This window comes from Marmota flaviventris, chromosome 3 (assembly GCF_047511675.1).
Source record: "Marmota flaviventris isolate mMarFla1 chromosome 3, mMarFla1.hap1, whole genome shotgun sequence".
Taxonomy (NCBI): Eukaryota; Metazoa; Chordata; class Mammalia; order Rodentia; family Sciuridae; genus Marmota; species Marmota flaviventris.
The window spans coordinates 117,260,150-117,281,662 of NC_092500.1; the positions used below are offsets into that span (position 1 = coordinate 117,260,150).

General features: G+C 37.5%; 1 protein-coding gene across 8 annotated transcripts in view; it reads right to left on the bottom strand.

Annotated features, from left to right (window-relative positions):
• The window catches only part of Bcl2l13 (BCL2 like 13), a 79,317-nt gene that overhangs the window by 53,134 nt on the left and 4,670 nt on the right, over nt 1-21,513 (bottom strand). For 7 of the 8 annotated variants that reach the window (XM_027951095.3, XM_027951089.3, XM_027951088.3 and 4 more), the window contains exon 2: nt 14,025-14,192. In XM_027951095.3, coding sequence (XP_027806896.1) covers nt 14,025-14,142 — 118 coding nt within the window. In that variant the 5' untranslated portion in view covers nt 14,143-14,192. Of the gene's footprint in view, nt 1-14,024; nt 14,193-14,341; nt 14,395-21,513 lie in introns of all 8 variants that reach the window. The other variant, XM_071610272.1, reaches the window with a different exon arrangement.

Sequence of the window (21,513 nt, forward strand, 5' to 3'; positions counted from 1 at the left end):
TTGCCCTGGGTTCAGTCCAAAAGCCACCAAAGAAAACTAAGCAAAACAAAAACAAAAAACAGGAAATTGAGAGACTGAAATAAAATCTAATAGGAACACAGTCATGCTTATTCATCCATGTGTCGCCTATGGCTATTTTTGTGCTGGCAGAGTCGAACAGCTGCAACACAGACAGTACATGGTGCTTTCATAGCTTCATACTGCTGCTTAGCACACCACAAATTAAAGTGACAATTATAATTATGCAGTGTTTCAGTTGTCATGCAGACTACCATACCAAACCTTTTCCATTTATTTCACCCGAGCACACCACTATATCAAGAGAAAAATGGACTTTTAAATTCTTGCCTTTAAGGCACAGTAGAATGTAGATTATTCTGTTGTCAAATTAAATGGCAAAATAAACATCACACATTGATATTACCAGAAAATAAGCACTCATCAAAATATTCCTAACTCATAGGATATCAATAATCATAAAACTCACAGGAAATAAACAATCATAAAAATTAGAATATTTAAAATAAATTGCTGATATCAGCGTGTCAAAGCAGTGAATCTTCATTTAAAAAAAGGGCGGAGGCTGTAGCTGTAGCTCAGTGGTAGAGCATTTGCCTCGCATGTGTGAGGCACTGCATTCAATATTCAGCACCACATAAAAATAAATAAAAAAAGATATTGTGTCCATCTACAACCAAAAAATACTTGGAAAAAAGAGGGGGGGGATAAGATCAAAACCAAAGTTAAATTTCAAAGTGGCTCAGTTGCTAGTTATGCAAGAAAAACTATTTACTGATGTTGAGTTTATTAGATTCCCTTGGGCCACAATAGAATTAAACTAGATATCAGTAACAGGAAGATTGCTGGAAAACTAATTCCCCCAAATACTTGGATATGAATCAACCCACTTCTGAGCAACACAGAGGCCAAAAGAAAATCTCAAGTAAAACGTATTTTTATCTGAATGAAAACAAAAACAGTTTATCAAAATTTGTGGGATGCAGTACAGGCAAAACATAAAGGGAAATATGTAATATTAACTACATATATCAGAGAAGAAGAAAGATCTGAAATCAGTTATCTAGAACAAATTAAACCCAACATGAGCAGAAGAAAAAAATAAGAATCAGAGAAAGAATCATTAAATTGTGATAGAAAGTCAGCACAGAAAAATCAATTAAAACAAAACCTGGTTCATTGAAAATATAATAAAAAAAAGAAAGGGAGGCTGGGGTTGTAGTTCAGTGGTAGAGCATTAGCCTTGCATGTGTGAGGTCCTGGGCTTGATGTTCAGCACCACATAAAATTAAATACAATAAAAATATTGTGTCCATGTACAACTAAACAAATTTTTTTTTATAAAAAGAAAGAAGATGTCACAACAAATCACATTAATTTAAAAAGGAGGAACAACTGTATGCCCACAAATTTTATAATCTAAATGAAACAGATCCATTTCCTTGAAGAACACAATCTACCACAACATACAAAGAAACTGACAATCTAAATAGACCTGTATTTATTAAAGAAATGGAATCACTAGTTAATAACCTTCCAAAACGGAAAGCACTTGGCCCAGATAGGTTTACCAGTAAGTTCTACCAAACATTTATAGAAGAAATTACACCATTCTCTACAATCTCTTTCAGAAGGCAGAAGCAGAAGAAATATGTCCTAATTTGTTTTATGAAGCCAGCATTACCCAAATACCAAAAACCAAAGGCTATACAAAAGAAAGCTCTAGACCAATATTTTTCATGAACTCAAGATGTAAAAAATCCTCAACAGAAGTTTAGGAAATTCAGTCCAATTATGTATAAAAAAGAATCATAAAGTGAAATTTATTCCAGGTATACAAGGCTGGTTCAATATTCAAAAATTAATTAATTAATGTAATCCACCCACCAACAGGCTAAAAGAAAAATCACATCAGAGTCAGATGTGGCGCTTACTCCTATAATATCAGTGACTTGGGAGGCTGAGACAGGGGGATTACAACCTAAAGTCCAGCTTTGGCAACTTAGACCCTCAGCAACTTAGTGAGACTCTGTCTCAAAATAAAAAAATAAAAATGGCTGGGGATATACCTCAGTGGTACAGTGTTCCTAAGTTCAATCCCCAATATGAAAATACACATACATACACACACAGAGACAACCATATCAACATAAGCAGTAAAAATTATCAGCTTACTATCAGTAAACTAGGAAAACAGAAACTTTTTCAACTTGATAAAGAATATCTACAAAAACCCTACAGCTAATATGACCTTAATTGCAAATACATTCATGGCTGTGGTGAATTCAAGGGTGGGTAGTGGGTGGGGAATCAGAAGGAAGGAGCCTGTTGCCTCATATTTTTACATATTAAAATTTTTACATAATAAAAATAACCTGAGGGGCCTAGGTTGTGGCTCAGTGGTAGAGCACTCACCTAGCACATGCGAGGCCCTGGGTTCAATCCTCAGCACCACATAAAAATAAAATAAATGTATTGTGTCCATCTACTATAAAAAATATTTTAAAAAAACTGAATGGGGGAGAGGGGCCTACTTAATGGTGAGAAAATAGAAGCTTTCTTACTAAGATCAGGAATGAGGTAAGAATGTTCCATCTTCCCACTCCTTTTCAACATCATACTGAAGTTTTAGTGAATGGAATAAGATGTAAAAAGGAAATAAAAGCATAAAGATTGGGAAGAAAAAAATAAAACTCTCTTTGTTCACAGATTACATGTCTGCCTATACTGAAAATCTAAAGAACTGACAAAAACAAAAAAATAAGTCAAAACAACAAAAACTCTTGGAACTAATAAGTGATTATAGCAAAGTTGCAGGATACAACATTAATACATTAAAGTTAAATGCTTTCATATATTCAAAAATAAACCAGTGGAATTTGAAATTAAAAATCAGAACACTAGGGGCTGTGTCTGTAGCTCAGTGGTAAAGTCTTACTTCGAATGTGTGAGGCATTGGGTTTGATCCTCAGCACCATATAAAAATAAAGATACTGTGTGTTCATCTACAACTAAATAATATTTAAATCATATTTTAAAAAAATCAGAACACTATTTACATCAGCACACCCCAAAATTACCAGCATAAATTCAACAAAATAAGGTTTATAAGAGAAAACCTACAAAACTCTGATGAAAACAAGTCAAAGATGAACTAAGTAAATGGAGAGATAGTTCATGTTCATGGATAAGAAGACACAATATTGTTATGGTTTGGATCTGAAACGTGTCCCTAAGGCTCATGTATTGAAGGCTTGGTCCCTAAAGCAGCAATATTCAGAGGTGAGGCTTTTGGACGGAGTTTGATCATGAAGGCTCAAACCTCATGAGTGGATTAATCCACTGATGAATTAATAATTTGATGGCATTACTGGGAGGTGGTGGAAACAGTAGGAGGTGGGGCCTGAAGGAAGTGGGTCACTGGGAATACACTGGAAGGGTTAATCTTATTCCCAGCCCCTTCTCTTTCTGCTTTCCCCCTGCCGTGAGGTGAGTAGCTTTGCTGTGCTATACCCTTCTGCCATGTTGTACTATTTCGCCACAGACCTAGAATCAATAAGAAAAGCACACCTTGGACTGAAACCCCTGGAACCATGAGCCAAAAAAAATCTTTCCTCCTCTAAGTTGATTTTATCAGGTATTCTGTCCCCTACACCTCTGTTAAAAATTTACTGATACAAATGCCAAGGCTTTAGTTCTTCTCAATTTGATCTATAAATTAAATACAATCAAAATCAAAATTCCAGCAGGTTATTTTGTAGATACTGACAAGATGATTCTAAAGTGTACATGGAAAGGTAAACAAATCCAGAATATTCAACACAATTTTGAAGAACAAGCACAAAGTTAGAGAAGAAGACTGATACTATCAGACTTCAAGCTTTGCTATAAAGCTACAGTATTAAGACGGGGTGGTACTGGTGAAATATCAATAGGTAGATATATCAATGGAACAGAATACAGAGTCCAGAAACAGACCCATATAAATATGGGCAATGAGGCTGGAGATATAATGTAAAGCACTTGCCTCGCAAGTGTGATGCCCTAGGTTTAACTCTCCAGCACTGCAATCAATCAATCAATCAATCAAGTCAACTGATCTTTGACTAAATAGCAATAGAGAAAAGAGTCTTAACAGGTGGTATTAGAACAACTAGAAATCCACATGTAAAGAAAGGAATCTAGGGCTGGGGATGTGGCTCAAGCGGTAGCGCGCTCGCCTGGCATGCGTGCAACCCGGGTTCGATCCTCTGCACCACATACAAACAAAGATGTTGTGTCCGTCAAAAACTAAATAAATAAATAAATAAATAAATAAAAGGAATCTAGACAAAGACCTTATATCTTTCACAAAAATTAACTCAGAGAGCTGGGTGTGGTGGTGCACGCCTATAATCCCAGCAACTCAGGAAGCTGAGGCAGAAGGATCACAAGTTCAACTATAGCGTCAGCAACTTTGCAAGGCCCTAAGCAACTTAGTGATACCCTGTCTCAAAAAAAAAAAAAAAAAAAAAAAAGGCTGGGGATGAGACTCAGTTGTAAGGCATCCTTAGGTTAAATCCCCAGAACCAAAACAAAAATTAACTCAGAATGGATCCCAGACTCAAACAATAATGTAAAACTTCTATATAAAACTCCTAGAAAATAATATAGGAGAAAATAAGATGACCAAGGGCTTGATGATGAGTTTATAGATACAAAACAAAAACATGACACATGAAGGGAAGATCTGATAAGCTGAATTTCATTAAAATTACATTTTCTACTCTGTGAAAGACACTGTCAAAACAATGAAAAGCAAGCCAGAGACAGGGAAAAAAAAAATTTGCAACAGACATATCTCATCAAAAACATACAAAGAACTCTCAAAACTCAATAATAAAAACCCAATTTAAAACTGAGCAAAAGAGTTTAATTTTTGTGAAGAATGTAAAGTCACCAAAGATACACAGATGGCAAATAACATAAGAAAAGATACTTCATATCATGTGTCATTGGGAAAATGCAAATCAAACAATGATATACCACTGCATGCCTATTAAAATGGTCAAAATTCAGAATATTAGCTGGGCATAGTGGTGCCCACTTGTAATCTCAACCTAATCAAGAGGCTGAAGCAGGAGGATGGTAAGTTTGAGGCCAGTCTGGGCAACTTCATGAGACTCTTGTCTCAAAATAAAAAGGACTGGAAATGTAGCTCAGTGATACAGCGCACGCATGAGGCCCTGTGTTCAATCCTTAGTACAGTGAAGAAGAAAAAATAAAAATTGGAATACTGACATAATCAAGTGTTGATTAACTAGGTCAGAATACAAAATATTCTTGGTTTCTTACAAAACTAATCATACCCTTACCATATGATCCAGCAAGTTTAAAACTTTGTATATATCCAAAGAAGTTGAAAACTTACACCTACACAAAAATCTGCACATAGCTGTAGCTTTATTCGTAAGCTAAAATCTAGAAACAATCAAGGTGTCCTTTAGCAGATGACTCTGGATGATAATGATGTGTAAATGTAGGTTCATTAACTGTAACAAATGTAGAACTCTGGAGGAAGATGTTGATAAAACAGGAGGCTATGTATGTGTGAGTGCAAAGAATATTGGGAAATAATTCAATTTTGCTACAAACCTAAAACTGTTCTAAAAAAATAAAGTCTATTAAGTAAATAATTGAATGTTTAAGATTACTACTCTTCTAGAGATACTAGTTGCTCAATGTATTGAGGATAGTGGGAACAAAATCAATCATCAACTGAAATACAAAGCAAACAACAATCGCATGGTTTTCCTTGGTTCTTGATGTACTGAAAAGTAAGTACTTGCTCCTTAGCTGTTGTTTATTCAAGAAGATAAAGCCAAAATTGAAGTGACTGAAGAATGGGCATAGTCAGTATAGAATAATTACAGGTGAAAATATTTTCAAAGAAATTGGGGAGACACTAATTCACTACAAATTGGAAAGATGGATGATAGCAAAAATATGTGTGGAACAGAGGAAGTCTTATTATTAACTGGACAAATTTACAAATATTGTGAAAATGTAAGGTTTAAAACTATGTTTATTCTTTGTATTTTTCATCAGTAGGTACAATGTGGAAAACATTAATTTTTTTTTTTTTGTATCAGTGATTGCACCCAGGGGCATTTAACTACTGAACCACATCTCCAGCCCTTTTAATATTTTATTTAGAGACAGGATCTCACTAAGTTGCTCAGGGCCTTGCTAAATTGCTGAGGCTGGCTCTGAACCAGTGATCCTCCTGCCTTAGCCTCCCAAGCTGCTGGGATTATAGGTGTGAGCCACTATGCCTGGCCCATTAGTGATTTTTAATAGTGAACTTCACGGGTTCGTACAGATTTCAGAAATAGAAGCTGGATATCCTGACTTCTACATTCTACCACTCAGAAATTCAACATTTTACTGCAATTTTTTTTTAAGTTTTTTTTTTTTTTTTTTTTTTTTTGTGCCAATGATTGAACCCAGGGGTTTTTGAGGCTGGGGATCAAACCAGGGCCTCACATATGCTAAGCATGCTCTCTACCACTAAGCTACACCCTTATTCCCTACTGAAATTTTTGAGCTAAAAAGTGAGAATGAAATTTTTCTGAATAGGAAGAACCACCCTCAACTACTATTATCAAACAATACCTCTGGAAATTAACTCCATGTAGGCTTGAAAATACTGTTGATGAACACAATCTAAAATTACAAAGCCTATTATCTGCCAACTCTCCCCAGGATAATATTCCTAAGAATCAATCAATGACATATATCTTGGACTGTGTCCTTTTTGTTGGTCCTCAGGTTAAAAAGAAAGAAGTCATACTCAGGGATATACTGACTCCTGGCTCATACTGTAGTGCCAGTACTGTTCCCTGATATTTAAGTTCATATCCCACAGATGACAGTCATGAAGCCATCCTTACAATCAATGAGATGGCACTAGCCCTAGAAGATACAGATAAGTCTGACTGCCCTCCTTTCATGGATAGTAATAGATAATAGATTGCCCTCTAATTACAACCTGGCTGAAGAGGGAGGAATATGTATGATTTCCAATATATCCTACTGAGTTTGGATTAATATTACTGATCCAGAGAAATAATTTATACATGCTAAGGAAAAGAAGCACAGTGGTTTTCTTTCTTCTACATCTTCATCATCTTTCTTTTTTTGGTACTGGGAACCGAACCTGGGATGCTTCACAACTGAACTACATTCCCAGCCTTTTTTTTTTTTTTAATTCTGAAACAGGATCTCACTAAGTTAGTTGCTTAGGGCCCAAGTTCCTGAGGCTGGCCTTGAACTTGTGATCCTCCTCCTGCCTCAGCCTCCCAAATTGCTGGGATTACGTGCGTGTGCTACCATGCTATTAGTGCTTTTCTTTCTTTTCTTTTCTTTTTTTTTAAAGTCCAAGCTTTTAAATTTATTCTAGATAAACCATTTATTTTTTTTTTTTAATTTTTATTGTTGGTTGTTCAAAACATTACATAGTTCTTGACATATCATATTTCACACTTTGATTCAAGTGGGTTATGAACTCCCATTTTTACCCCGTATACAGATTGCAGAATCACATCGGTTACACATCCACTGTTTTACATATTGCCATACTAGTGTCTGCTGTATTCTGCTGCCTTTCCTATCCTCTACTATCCCACCTCCCCTCCCCTCCCCTCCCATCTTCTCTCTCTACCCCTCTACTATAATTCATTTCCCCCCCCCTTGTTTTTTTTTTTTTTTTTTTCCCTTTCCCCTCACTTCCTCTTGTATGTAATTTTGTATAACCATGAGGGTCTCCTTCCATTTCCATGTAATTTCCCTTCTCTCTCCCTTTCCCTCCCACCTCTCATCCCTGTTTAATGTTAATCTTCTTCTCATGCTCCTCCTCCCTACTCTGTTCTTAGTTGCTCTCCTTATATCAAAGAAGACATTCGGCATTTGTTTTTTAGGGATTGGCTAGCTTCACTTAGCATAATCTGCTCTAATGCCATCCATTTCCCTGCAAATTCCATGATTTTGTCATTTTTTAATGCAGAGTAACACTCCATTGTGTATAAATGCCACATTTTTTTTATCCATTCATCTATTGAAGGGCATCTAGGTTGGTTCCACAGTCTAGCTATTGTGAATTGTGCTGCTATGAACATCGATGTAGCAGTGTCCCTGTAGTATGCTCTTTTTAGGTCTTTAGGGAATAGACCGAGAAGGGGAATAGCTGGGTCAAATGGTGGTTCTATTCCCAGCTTTCCAAGAAATCTCCATACTGCTTTCCAAATTGGCCGCACCAATTTGCAGTCCCACCAGCAATATACAAGTGTACCCTTTTCCCCACATCCTCGCCAGCACTTGTTGTTGTTGTTTGACTTCATAATGGCTGCCAATCTTACTGGAGTGAGATGGTATCTTAGGGTGGTTTTGATTTGCATTTTTCTGACTGCTAGAGATGGTGAGCATTTTTTCATGTACTTGTTGATTGATTGTATGTCCTCCTCTGAGAAGTGTCTGTTCAGGTCCTTGGTCCATTTGTTGATTGGGTTATTTGTTTTCTTATTGTTTAATTTTTTTGAGTTCTTTGTATACTCTGGATATTAGGGCTCTATCTGAAGTGTGAAGAGTAAAGATTTGTTCCCAGGATGTAGGCTCCCTATTTACCTCTCTTATTGTTTCTCTTGCTGAGAAAAAACTTTTTAGTTTGAGTAAGTCCCATTTGTTGATTCTAGTTATTAACTTTTGTGCTATGGGTGTCCTATTGAGGAATTTGGAGCCCGACCCCACGGTATGCAGATCGGAGCCAACTTTTTCTTCTATCAGATGCAGTGTCTCTGATTTGATATCAAGCTCCTTGATCCATTTTGAGTTAACTTTTGTGCATGGCAAGAGAAAGGGATTCAGTTTCATTTTGTTGCATATGGATTTCCAGTTTTCCCAGCACCATTTGTTGAAGATGCTATCCTTCCTCCACTGCATGCTTTTAGTGCTTTTCTTAAATAAGACCTATTACTTACTCACTTGGCTGAATTTGGATATTTCAAAGGGATGGCTGACAGCAATGCTGCACAATAGCCCACATCCTGCAATGGGAATCTGTTGATAATAACCCTAATGAACTGAATAACCATTTCTGTGAACTTCACTGCATCTAATCTTTAAGGATTGATTGTTTGGGGAGGTAGACAACATGAAACTCAAACATACCTGCCTGTCCTTGCTAAGTGCAATGGATTGAATGTTTGTGTCCTCCCAAAATTCACATGTTGAAACCTAATCCCCAGTGTGATAGTACTGGAAGGTGGAACCTCTGGGAAGTGAATAGTACATGACCACAGAGCCCTCTTTAATGGGTTTACTGCCCTTATAAAAGAGGCCACAGAGAGTTGCTTTTCCCTTTCACCATGTGAAGTTATGGCAAAAAAAAGATAAAGGCAGCTGCCTATAAACCAGGAAGCAGGTCCTCACTCAGACACCAAATATGCCAACACCTAGATCTTAGACTTTCCTGCCTCCAGAACTGTGAGAAATAAACCTCTGTTATTTATAAGCCATACTGTCTATGGTTATAGTAGACTGAGTGGACTAAATCAGAAAACTGGTACCAAGCTGGGCACAGTGGCACACACCTGTAATTCCAGCGGCTTGGGAGGCTGAGGCAGGAGGAATGTGAGTTCAAAGTCAGCCTCAGCAATTTAGTGAGACCCTAAGCAACTTAATGAGACCCTGTCTCATAATAAAATAAAATAAACCCCAGTACCTCCCCACTCCCGCTCTGCCATGGATATTTGGCTGAGGAGGAACTATCTAAAGGAGCAGGCTGGTTCTTCTTAATTGCTTATAGTAAAATGCAAGGAAGAGAAATGATTTAAAAAGATGGAACTGTAGCATTTGCTTTGGCAGCATATACACTAAAATTGGAACAATAGATAGTATTATTCATCAAAGGGAAGCAGAATGTAAAGAGAAATTTGTCACAAATTCAGCCTATCCATATTGAAGAAAAATGAGAAAGTTTGTTTGGAAAGAACATTAAGGTTGGGGCTGGGGTTGTGGCTCAGCAGTAGAGCACTTGCTTATTAGCATGTGCGAGGCGCTGGGTTCGATCCTCAGCACCACATAAAAATAAATAAAATAAAGGTATTGTATCCAACTACAACTAAAAAAATACACACACACACACACACACATACATATATATTTTAAAAAAGAACATTAAAGTGCTGGGGATGTGGCTCAAGTGGTAGCGCGCTTGCCTAGCATGCGCATGGCACTGGGTTCAATCCTCGGCACCACATACAAATAAAGATGCTGTACAGCCGAAAACTAAAAAATAAATATTAAAAATTCTCTCTCTCTCTCTGTCTCTTTCTAAAAGAAAAAAAAGAACATTAAGGTTGTGGCCAGAAACCATATCATAAGGAGACTAATATGGATGAACCATCTCATAATAAAAAATAAATAAAAAGGATTGGGTACTATTTTCCAAGAAAAAGGAAAAATAACTCCAAAGGCAATTCAGAAATCATTAGGGTTACCCTTTTTCATCACAACCCTAGGGCTCTGGGGATAGAGCAGTTTTCCAAAGAGGGGCCTATGGGACCTCATCCTGCTCAGTGCTCCTTATTTTGCAGTCATCCTGGGTGCGGTTCCAGCAAGCCTTGCTGTAGCACTTAGCAAATCTATACAGGTGTGGTTGCTTCTACATGGATTTCAAAGGACAGAGCCTCTCAGCAGAATTGTATGCTCAGGAACCAAGCCTATGGGCCCTAAGCAGAGGAAAGAGACACACAGCCACCACTAGGACAGGATCACCCAAAGCCATAAGCATTAGGGCCACTGGAGGCCCTGGGAGCCTGGCAAAGCTTCAGGAGCAGGACCCACCATCCCAGTGGGTCAGGAAAATTGGAACCTCTGTCCTAGTTGGTTAGAAAGCCAAGACCCCAGCTAAACTGTGTCCAAAAGGCATGACTTGTGCCCCAGCAGACTTGTAGAGTATCAAGAGTATTATTCTCAAGCATTAGGAATACTAATGGAATATAACTGGTTGGATCTTGAGATTCAAATTCTAATGGAATTTGACCTGTTGAGTTTTAGGCTTGCTTGGGGACTTATCACTCCTTTCTTCCTCCTTTTGGAATGGGAATGCCTATCCTGTGTCTGTCAGACTGTTATATTCAGGAGCACATAACTCATTTGGTTTCATAGGTTCAAAATTGAAGAGAAATTTGTCACAAGATGACCTATACCTTGAGTTTCACTCATGTCTGAATTATTTAGATGAGGCACTGAATTTGGACTTTTAAGCTGATGCTGAAATGAGTTAAAACTGTGGAGAATACTGGGATGAAATGAATATATTCTGTATGCAAGGACATGAATTTAGAGGGCCAGAGGCAGAATACATAACTTATCTTGGTCTAATCCACTGAGTCTTGATATCTAATTTTGGCAATTGTGAAATTATAGAAGGCTAAGCTATTAAACTACATGCTTAGGGCCGGGGTTGTGGCTCAGCGGTAGAGTGCTCACCTAGCACGTGTGAGGCCCTGGATTCAATCCCCAACACTACATAAAAATAAATAAAATAAAGGTATTGTGTCCAACTACAACTAAAAAACAAAAAAAAAAAAAAAAAAAAAATGCTTCAAAAAATTTATTCCCAGAATCTTTACTATCAAATCAAAACACAGTTATAACCAGAGACACAGCCAAGCGCAGTGGTGCACGCCTGTAATCCCAGTGGCTCGGGAGGCTGAGGCAGGAGGATCGTGAGTTCAAAGTCAGCCTCAGCAAAAGCGAGGTGCTAAGCAACTCAGTGAGACCCTGTCTCTAAATAAATACAAAATAGGGCTGGGGATGTGGCTCAGTGGTAAAGTTCCCCCCACAAAAAAAAAATTACAACCAGAGGCATGCTAACCATTTATGGCATTACCACCTTCGTATGAATCTAACTTTGAAGATGCCTATTGGGTCTAAATGCATGTTAAAAAAATGAGATCCAATATTTTCAAAGTTTTTTTAAAATTTATTTTTTAGCTGTAGTTGGGCACAATACCTTTATTTCACTTATTTATTTTTATGTGGTGCTGAGGATCGAACCCAGGGTCTCACACGTGTGAGGGGAGTGCTCTACCACTGAGCCAAAACCCCAGCACCACAAGTTGTTTTTTTTTTTTAATTTTTTTAGTTGTAGTAGACACAATACCTTTATTTTATTTATTTTCATGTAGTGCTGAGGATCAAACCCAGTGCCTCACATATGCTAGGCAAGCACTCTGCCACTGAGCTACAACCCCTGCCCTTCCCAAGTTTTATCTAAGTTTGTTTTTTTTCCTTACATGCAGAAAATAGTCTTTATTTTGCCCTTGGAGTTAACTGTTACCTAGACTGGATACATTAAACTACTTCAAAATAACTTTATTTTAAAACTATGAAGACATTGCACTCCACTGTTTAGATTACAGTTTTGTTGGCATGAATATGCTGCCCTTTTTTTCTTTCTGGAAGATTTTTGGACTTAATAATTTTTTTAGTGGTTAGCAGACTTTTCTTCCTTTGATTATAAAAAAAAAAAAAAAAATTGGTGGGGGGGGGTACTGGGGATCAAACCCAGGGCTTTACATATTCTAAGCAAGCACTCTGCTGCTGAGCTACATCCCTAGGCCCCTAAAATTATTTATTTTCAAACAGGGTCTCATGAAGTTTCCCAGACTGGCCTTGAATTTGTGATCCTCCTATTGGAGCCTTTTAAGTAGTAGGGATTATAGGTGTATTCTACCATGCCCAGCATATTTTTTAAATCCTTAAGAGGAAAACAAAGCAATATGTAGTTAAAGTCTCTTAACTGATTTCTACTAAGTGATATGCTGAATTAATTGAGCCATTATAGTTTTTCTGTAAACAGATTGGATTTTCTATCTTAACCCATTTGTGCTGCTGTAATAGAATACCAGAGACTGGTTTTACATGAAGAAAAGAAATATGTTTCTCATAGTTCTAGAGGCTGAGGAAGTCTAAGGTTGAGGGGCCAGCATTTAGTGAGGGCCATCATGGGCTGCATCATTCCATGGTAAAAGGTTGAAGGGAAGAGAGGGTGAGAAAAGTGGGAGCCAAATGGGCTTTTATAACAAATTCACTCTCCTGATAACCATAGAAAGCAGACTATGCCCTGCTCTGACTTACTCCATAGTGAATATCACAATAGTTTTCAGGTTGTAATCCTGAGTTATGTTATAAGTTACTTCACTTTGAATGTAAGTACGGAGGTAGAATGTCTCTCCACCTCTTTTGTATACAATCATCATTCCCTAGCACAATCATGAGACAAACTAATAAATTAATCATGGTAATAAAAATGAAGTTATTGAATTAAATTATATATATATGGATGCATGGGCATATCAACACCATGTCAGAAAAACTAGAACCATGAACTTATCAAATATATCAGACCACCAAAAGAAGCAAACCACTCAACTGAGACCCATTAAAAGAGGAGCCCCCACCCCAAGACTGGTCAGTGGCACACGGACCCTGTCACTTGGTAACTCATCATGATTCTTGCCCAGGAAAATTGTCACATCAATGAACCTCCAATACTTTGTCCTCAGGCTTCAGCTCAGCCTGGTTTCTCCTGCCCATGACAATGATGCATGGTCCATTTCAAACTGACACTTTGAGATAGTCACCTACCCAGACCCTGGCCTAAAATAAGTTCTGCAATTTTGAAAATTCTACACTGTGAACAAGTTCTTTGGTCGGTTCATGATATTATCTGACCTCCAGCTATGACTCTTGCCATTGTATTTGTTCTTTGCCTTTGCTCTTAGTTTAGCCTCCTGAATCCCTGTGGCTACTATAATCCTTTCTGTATTTGCCAAGAGTTATTCTTCATATTGTATCATTTGATCTTATAATCATATGCATAAATAATTTTGCTACAAATATTTCTATATATGAAATCCTTATTGTGATTTAATATAACCACAAAAAGCTAAAGATAATACCTTGGGATGAGAGAAGATGTTGCTCTTGATACTTCTCTTGAGGGAGTCCCAAGTAGGTGAGAACAACATACTTTGTTTCATAGTGAAATCCTAGAGGCATGGTAGTTGAGGACGCCATTGGATTGGCCAACAGAGCTCCTAAGAGGTCTACTTGCAGATGTGTAAAACCTAAAAACATAAAAGGGTTTCAGTTTAAAGTTTATTACATGCCAATACGTTTTCTCATTGATTCTGATTACGCAAATATCAAACTAAAAGTTGTCTCAGACATTTCTTTCCAGAAACCTTTAAAAATGTTAACTGTTTGTAATGCCTACCTGTAATCCCAGCTGCTTCGGAGGCCAGCCTGGGTAGCTTAGAGAGACCCTATCTAAAAATAAAAATTTTCAAAAGGGTTAGGGATGTAGCTCAGTGGCACTACACTTGCCTGGCATGTATAAGGCCAAAGGTTCCAGTTCCATCCCCACTATAGGAAAAAAAAAAGAAAGAAATGAAGTGCTTAATTTACATAAAATGGTGATATAGCTAGCTGCTAGAGTGCTTGCCTTGCATGCACAAGGCCCTGGGTTCAATCCCCAGCACCACAGAAAAAAAAAAAAGGCATTCCCCCATCCACCCAGTACTGAGGTTAGTACTAGCAATCCACCTAAGTAACAAATAATCTCTAGATAATCTAGGTAACCCCAACACACACACACACACACACACACACACACACACACAATGTTCCTCTTATATAATAAAGACTTCTTTTGGGCTGGGGTTGTGGCTCAGTGGTAGAGCACTCGCCTAGCAAGTGTGAGGCCCTGGGTTTGATCCTCAGTACCACATAAAAATAAAATAAATAAAATTAAAGTAATGTGCCCAAATACAAACAAATGCTAGACAGGCACTCTATTACTGAGCTGCATCCCCAGTCCAGGCCTCCTAAAATTTTTTTTTTTTTTTTTTTTTTTGGTGGATACAACATCTTTTGTTTGTATGTGGTGCTGAGGATCGAACCAGGGCCGCACGCATGCCAGGCGAGCGCGCTACTGCTTAAGCCACATCCCCAGCCCTAAAATTTTTTTTTTTTTTTGTACTGGGGATTGAATTCAGGGACACTTGACCACTGAGCCACATCCCCAGCCCTATTTTGTATTTTATTTAGAAACAGGGTCTCACGGAGTTGCTTAGCGCCTTGCTGTTGCTGAGGCTGGCTTTGAACTCTCAATCCTCCTGCCTCAGCCCCCAGAGCCCCTGGGATTACAAGTGTGCACCTCCTGAATTTTTACATAGCCCCAAGGCCACAGAGTTACAGACCACATGTACCAGTCTTCTCTGTAGTTTAATGTACTATAAGCCTGAACCAGAGAATGAGAAGTTACAAGTGTAATTGTAGGTCTCTCCTTTAAGACTGAGGATTTTATTCTGTGATTTAGAACCTGAACATGGCAGTGACCTAGCTTTGATATTCAAATAAGGATACCACTCTAGGGATGAGTAAAGCAACCAGAAGCAACTTGGGTCCCTGAATGATCATGTGAACCTGAATCTCTTGGAACACTTACCACTAGACGTTATGTAAACCATTTTAATCTGAATCACTTCACTAGGCATCCTAATTTGTACCATAATCAATACAATCACAACTCTTACTTTATCATATGGACCTGGCAGCTATCAAATACTTGAACAGTTTCATGCTGGGTGTGGTGCGGGATGCCTACAATTCCAACAACTTGGGAAGCTGAGACAAGAGGATCAAAAGTTTGAGGTCAGCCTCAGCAACTCAGCGAGACCCTCAGCAACTTAGTGAGAACTTGTCTCAAAATTAAAAATAAAAAAAGCTGAGGATGTAGCTCTATGGTAAAGGGTCCCTGGGTTCAATCCCCAATAACAAAAATATAAATCATATTTCACACCATATATAAATCATATTGTGGCATTCTTAAGTTTCCCGAACAACTTTGCTTTCTTTTCTAAACTAACAAACACAGACTGATTTAGATCTCAAAAACTATAAACCTCCCTTATCCACAAGTATTACATTCCAAAACTCTCCAGAGATAACAAAAACCATAGGTAATACCAAATCCTATATACACTACTTCATTCTTACTGTATATAAATCTTAGCAATCTCAGTATATGATTGTTTTTCCTTTCCATATTGAAACCTTTTACTTTTCACTTAAATTCATGGCTTCTCTTTGCCAGAATCATTACTCTTGCACTTGGAGCCATTTTTAAGTAAAACAAGGTTAACCTTAATGCAAGCAATGTGATAGGGAGATAATTGGTCTGATAACCAAGAAGGCTAATAAATGACTTGCAAATAGGGCAATAAATACAAAGTCTGTTCAGATTCTTCTTGGCCTCTCTGTGCAGCATTCCTTCTTCCTGGGTACAGGACAAGAAAAACATTTATCTGTTTATTATAAAGGCTATTACAAAGGATACAGACAAAGAGATGCACTGGTCACAACGGGATAATTAACTTCCTGAGCAGGATAGAGTAGGATGTGTTGAGATTTCATTTGATATTTTTGGACTGCAGCTGACCACAGGTAAGTGGAGCTATCAAAAGCAAAGCTGTATGTAAGAGGGGACAAATGCATCCAGTAAAAGAGGTTCAGTTAATTAGCAATAGGGGAAAATAGGCAATGTTAACAAATTTAAGGTCAAAGGCAGTTCTCAATTGTAACATACTACTTTCATGTGACGATTAGTATGCTAGATTTTTAGTTTGTTCTTTATTTATTTTGTGATAGTATTGAATGCTGGGGTTGCTCTACTACTGAGCTACATCCCCAGCCCCCCCCCCACTTTTTTTTAGACAGGGTCTTGCTAAATTGCCTAGGCTACCCTTGCACTTGTGATCCTTCTGTCAGTCTCCTGAGTTGCTAGAATTACAGGTTTGCACCACCAAGCCCAGCAGGACAATAGTTTAAAAAAGGATACTGAATACTCTGGGGAAAAAAAAAAAAAAACACAACTAAGTATCTTGTTTGTTTTTCCTCTACTTATCTATCAACCAAGACTTCTGACACTAGATATATGGGGGGGTTCCACACACACACAAGCCAGCATTCAATTCTCCAGCAGCAGATACAGCTGAGTGTCCTCTAATCTAATTCAGTTCTGACACAATCTGGAGATAGTATCAGATCCCATAGTTTGAAGACTCAAGTCTTAAAACTGTTGTCCCTCACACTCCCTCACTTTAGAGGCCAGTCCAAAGGCCTACGTTGTTCCACAGGTGCTTTTGACCAATCGTCTATATAATCAGGGTTCCCACAACCTCCTCCTTGTGTTCAATTAATTTTCTCAAGTGGCTTACAGAACTCAGGGAAAAACATTTATCTGTTTATTATAAAGGCTAAGAATACAAAGAAATGCACTGGACAAAGAATGAGAGAATAGGCTCGGACCTTACATTCCTTCTCCAAGTGCCCCCACTTTCCTGGAATCTCCATATGTTCAGCTATCGAGATGTTCTCAAAACCCTATCCTTTCAGGTTTCTATGAAGACTTCATGGCAAGGCATGATTGAACCACAGTTAACTATGCAGAAATGTAATTGGACAAAAAGGATATGATCTAATGCTTATAGACAGACTGGGTGTAGAAACCAGACAAGGTGTGTCTGGTCAAATTCTTCTTGATCTCTCTGTGCAGCATTCCTTCTGCCTGGGTACAGGACAAGAATTTTTTTTTTTTTTTTTTTTTTAGTTGTAGATGGATACAATACCTTTATTTTACTTATTTTTATATGGTGCTGGGGATTGAACCCAGGGCTTCATGCGTGCTAGGCAGGCGTTCAACCACTAAGCCACAACCCCAGCCCAGGACAAGAATCTTCTGGAGGGAGGATGGATCTATCTGTCAAAGGCAGGTCAAATAATTTCTTTATTGTCAGCTCAAAGACAGAAAGGCAAGGAAAAGTTTCTATGATCCTCTTTGAGGAGGAAGTTATGAGCCAGGAATCAAAATAAATGAACAAATATGTAAACATATATGTATATATCACAAATATACAGTTTTATAATTGGAAAAGGAAAATCACCTATTGTTTTCAGATTACAAAATAAAAAAAAGCAAAATTCGGGCTGGGGATATAGCTCAGTTGGTAGAGTGCTTGACTCGCATGCACAGGCCCTAGGTTCAATCCCCAGCACCACAAAAATAAATTATAATAAATAAATTTTTTTAAAAAAAGCAATGTTCACTTAAATCTTCAATCTTCTTTGTAGCAACCATTCTCAGTGCTGGTGCAGAAGAGAATCATGCCCCAACACTAATCCACCAACACCTATAAGAGCCAGAGAAACTGTTATTTATCTCCTTTCAATAAAGGAGAGAAGGGATGCAAAACAGATTGAGAAATACTGGTATAATTTTTAAGGGAAATATTTTTAGAATTCAGGACAAAACTAACATTTAAAGAGTGGCCAAATGATGAAAAGCTGGCAGCGAAAACCCCTTAGCACAATACAAGAATAGTCAAAAAGGTAGAAAATAAACCAGGAATGAGTATGATCACAAAAGTCAGGGAGGCACTTCAATAAGAAGATAGTAAACAAATGTGTCAAATATACAACTTCCAAGAAAATGAAAATGGGAGAGTCACTGGATGTGGAAATTTGGTCATCCATGATCTTTGACAGTTTTGTTTGACTGGCAGGAGCAAAGATAGAAGGCAGGGACTTGAAAATGGTGCACACCTGTAGTCTCAGCTACTCAGGAGGCTGAGGCAGGAGTATCAGGAATTCGAGACCACCCTGGGCAACTTAGCAAGACAATGTCTAGAAAGAAAGGAATAAAGGTTGAAAGGAAGGAAGAAACTAAGAAAATTAATGTAAAAAATAAAGGCAGGGCCAGGCACAGCGGCGCCTATCTGTAATCCTAGCAGTTCCAGAGGCTGAGGCAGAAAGATGGCAAGTTCAAAGCCAGCCTCAGCAAAAGCGAGGCGCTAAGCAACTCAGTGAGACCCTATCTCTAAATAAAATTACAAATTTGGGTTGGAGATGTGGCTCAGTGACAGAGTGCCCCTGAGTTCAATCCCCAGTACAAAAATAAATAAATAAATAACAAAAGGCAAGGATTTGAAGAATAAATGGGAAGTGAAGAGGTACATAAAGTAAGTTTTCATCTATTCTTTCAAAGAATAGCTTGGTTTGAAATGAAGAAAAGAATGGAGACTACAGACAGACAAATAGTCAAAAGTCTTCATTTGTTTTTATAGTGAGAGAAGACCCATAAGCATGTTCATGTTCAGTGGAAAAGGATCCAATAAGGAGATTAAATAGAGAGCAAGGAATAAATTATGAAGCAAAGCTTTAAAAGAGAAGGGAAGAATTGATCATATTAGTAACAATTTGCGCTTTAATATGTCTGGTTTTTTTTTTTATATATATAACAGGAATAAAGAAGTACTTATATTTGAACAATGTTTTAAATGAAAAAGTGAAGCCAGGTGCAGTGGTGCACACAGGTAGTCCCAGTGGCTCAGTGGGATGAAGAAGGATGAAGCAGGAGAATCACTTGAATCCAGGACTTTGGAACTAGCATGCACATCATAGCAAGGCTTTCAGGGGGAAAAAAAAAAAAATTATATACACACACATATACTCTAACTGGATGAATTCAAACTTCTTAAAGATTCCATATCACTAAAGACACTTTTATTCTCTGACCCAGATGCCATAGAAAAAGAATAATTTAACAGGTTTCCAGATTTGATATTTTGCCTAACACTCTTCAAACTTTTGTAAAAAACACCCAACTGCCTAACTATAAATGCAAGTTTTACCACAGAATTCTAATTGTCAGTCTTCCGTACTTACCACTCTATTTGCACTTCTTTTTTTCCCCCTTAGACTTGCCAACATATACTTTACTTTCACATAACGGTACCATATTCTTGAATACTACAAATTGCTTTCACTTAGAAATAGATCTTGTGGCTGTGTAACTCAGTGTTAGTGCTTTAATGATATTACTGATTATTTTTCTTCTTTCTTTTCAGTACTGGGGACTGAACCTAGGAACATTCTACCTGTGAGCTACATCCTCAGCTCTTTTTATTTTGAGATAGGATCTCTCTGTAGCCATGGCTGGCCTTGAACTTGCAATCCTCCTGCCTTAGCCTCTCCTGTCACTGGGATTATGGATATGTACTACCAAACCTGGCTAATTTTTTTCTTTAATAATATCCATATGTCTGTATGTTTGGTGAATGATTATATTTATTTATTTAAGTTTAGTATACAACTTTAGACTTCAAATATTGCTATGGTTTTACTAAAGTCCCCCAAAATACAAGTGTTGAAAAACCTAATCTCCAAATTAAAATGTTAATGGTATTTTGAAATGGGGACTTTGGGAGGTAATTAGGATTAGATGAGGTCATGAAGGTAAAGCCTCTATAATGGCCTTAGTGGTTTTATAATAAGAATGATGAGAGTCTGGAACTAGCAAGGTCTGTCTTGCCACATGCCTTCTACAATGTTACGATATAGCAAGAAGGTGCTCATCAGATCCCAGAGTCAAACTTCTTGGACTTCTCAATCTTTAGACTGTGAGCTAAATAAAACTATTTTTTTAAGTAAATAATCCAGTCTGTGGCATTCACTTAAAGCAACACCAAACTAAGATTAATGTGTATTTGGTACACTTATAAACACACCAAACAAATATACAAGACTTGCAGTATATAATATCCATCCAATTTGTTTGGAGATTCCAGTTGTACAAGCAACAATGTAGCTCATCCCATGTTGTGATTAAGGAAGGGGGGGGGCGGACAGACAGATCCCAGAAACACTATTATATATCTAGTATACTTGCATTAAATTCTAAGACATTTTAAAAAATCAATAATAAACAAATGAACAAATAAATAAATAAGAGGCTTAAAGGATATGAATGAAATAAAAAAATAAATTTCTTTAAAAAAAATCCTAAGACAAAGGCATTCAGCATCTGCCTTCATAGCATAATTCCAGGTTACATCTCTAAGGGGACTCACTTCCTTTCCAACATTATGCAGTGGTAATAAGCATACTGCACAATGGGCTCTTAGATTTCTAACAAATATTATTAATAAATTTTATCTGCATAAGACCTTTATTTCTAAAGCACTTTTCTAGTGTTGTCATAACAGATGATTGATTTGCCTAAAATCATAAAGCTAGTTAACAGTGCAATCACTTAATTAAATACACCCTTTTTGGGCTGGGTTTGTGGCTCTGACGGAGAATGCTCACCTAGCATGCATGAGGCACTAGGTTTGATCCTCAGCACCACATTAAAAAAAAAAAAAATTATGTCCACCTATAACTAAAAAATAAATGTTTAAAATTAATAAATAAACCCTTTTCACTTAATTGTATTCATTCATCATATATTTACTGCATGCCAGAAAATGTACTAGGTAAGAGAAACACAGGTGAAAAAGAAATACTGAGGTGAAAAACACTAATAATGTAGGAAAGAATATAGAAAAA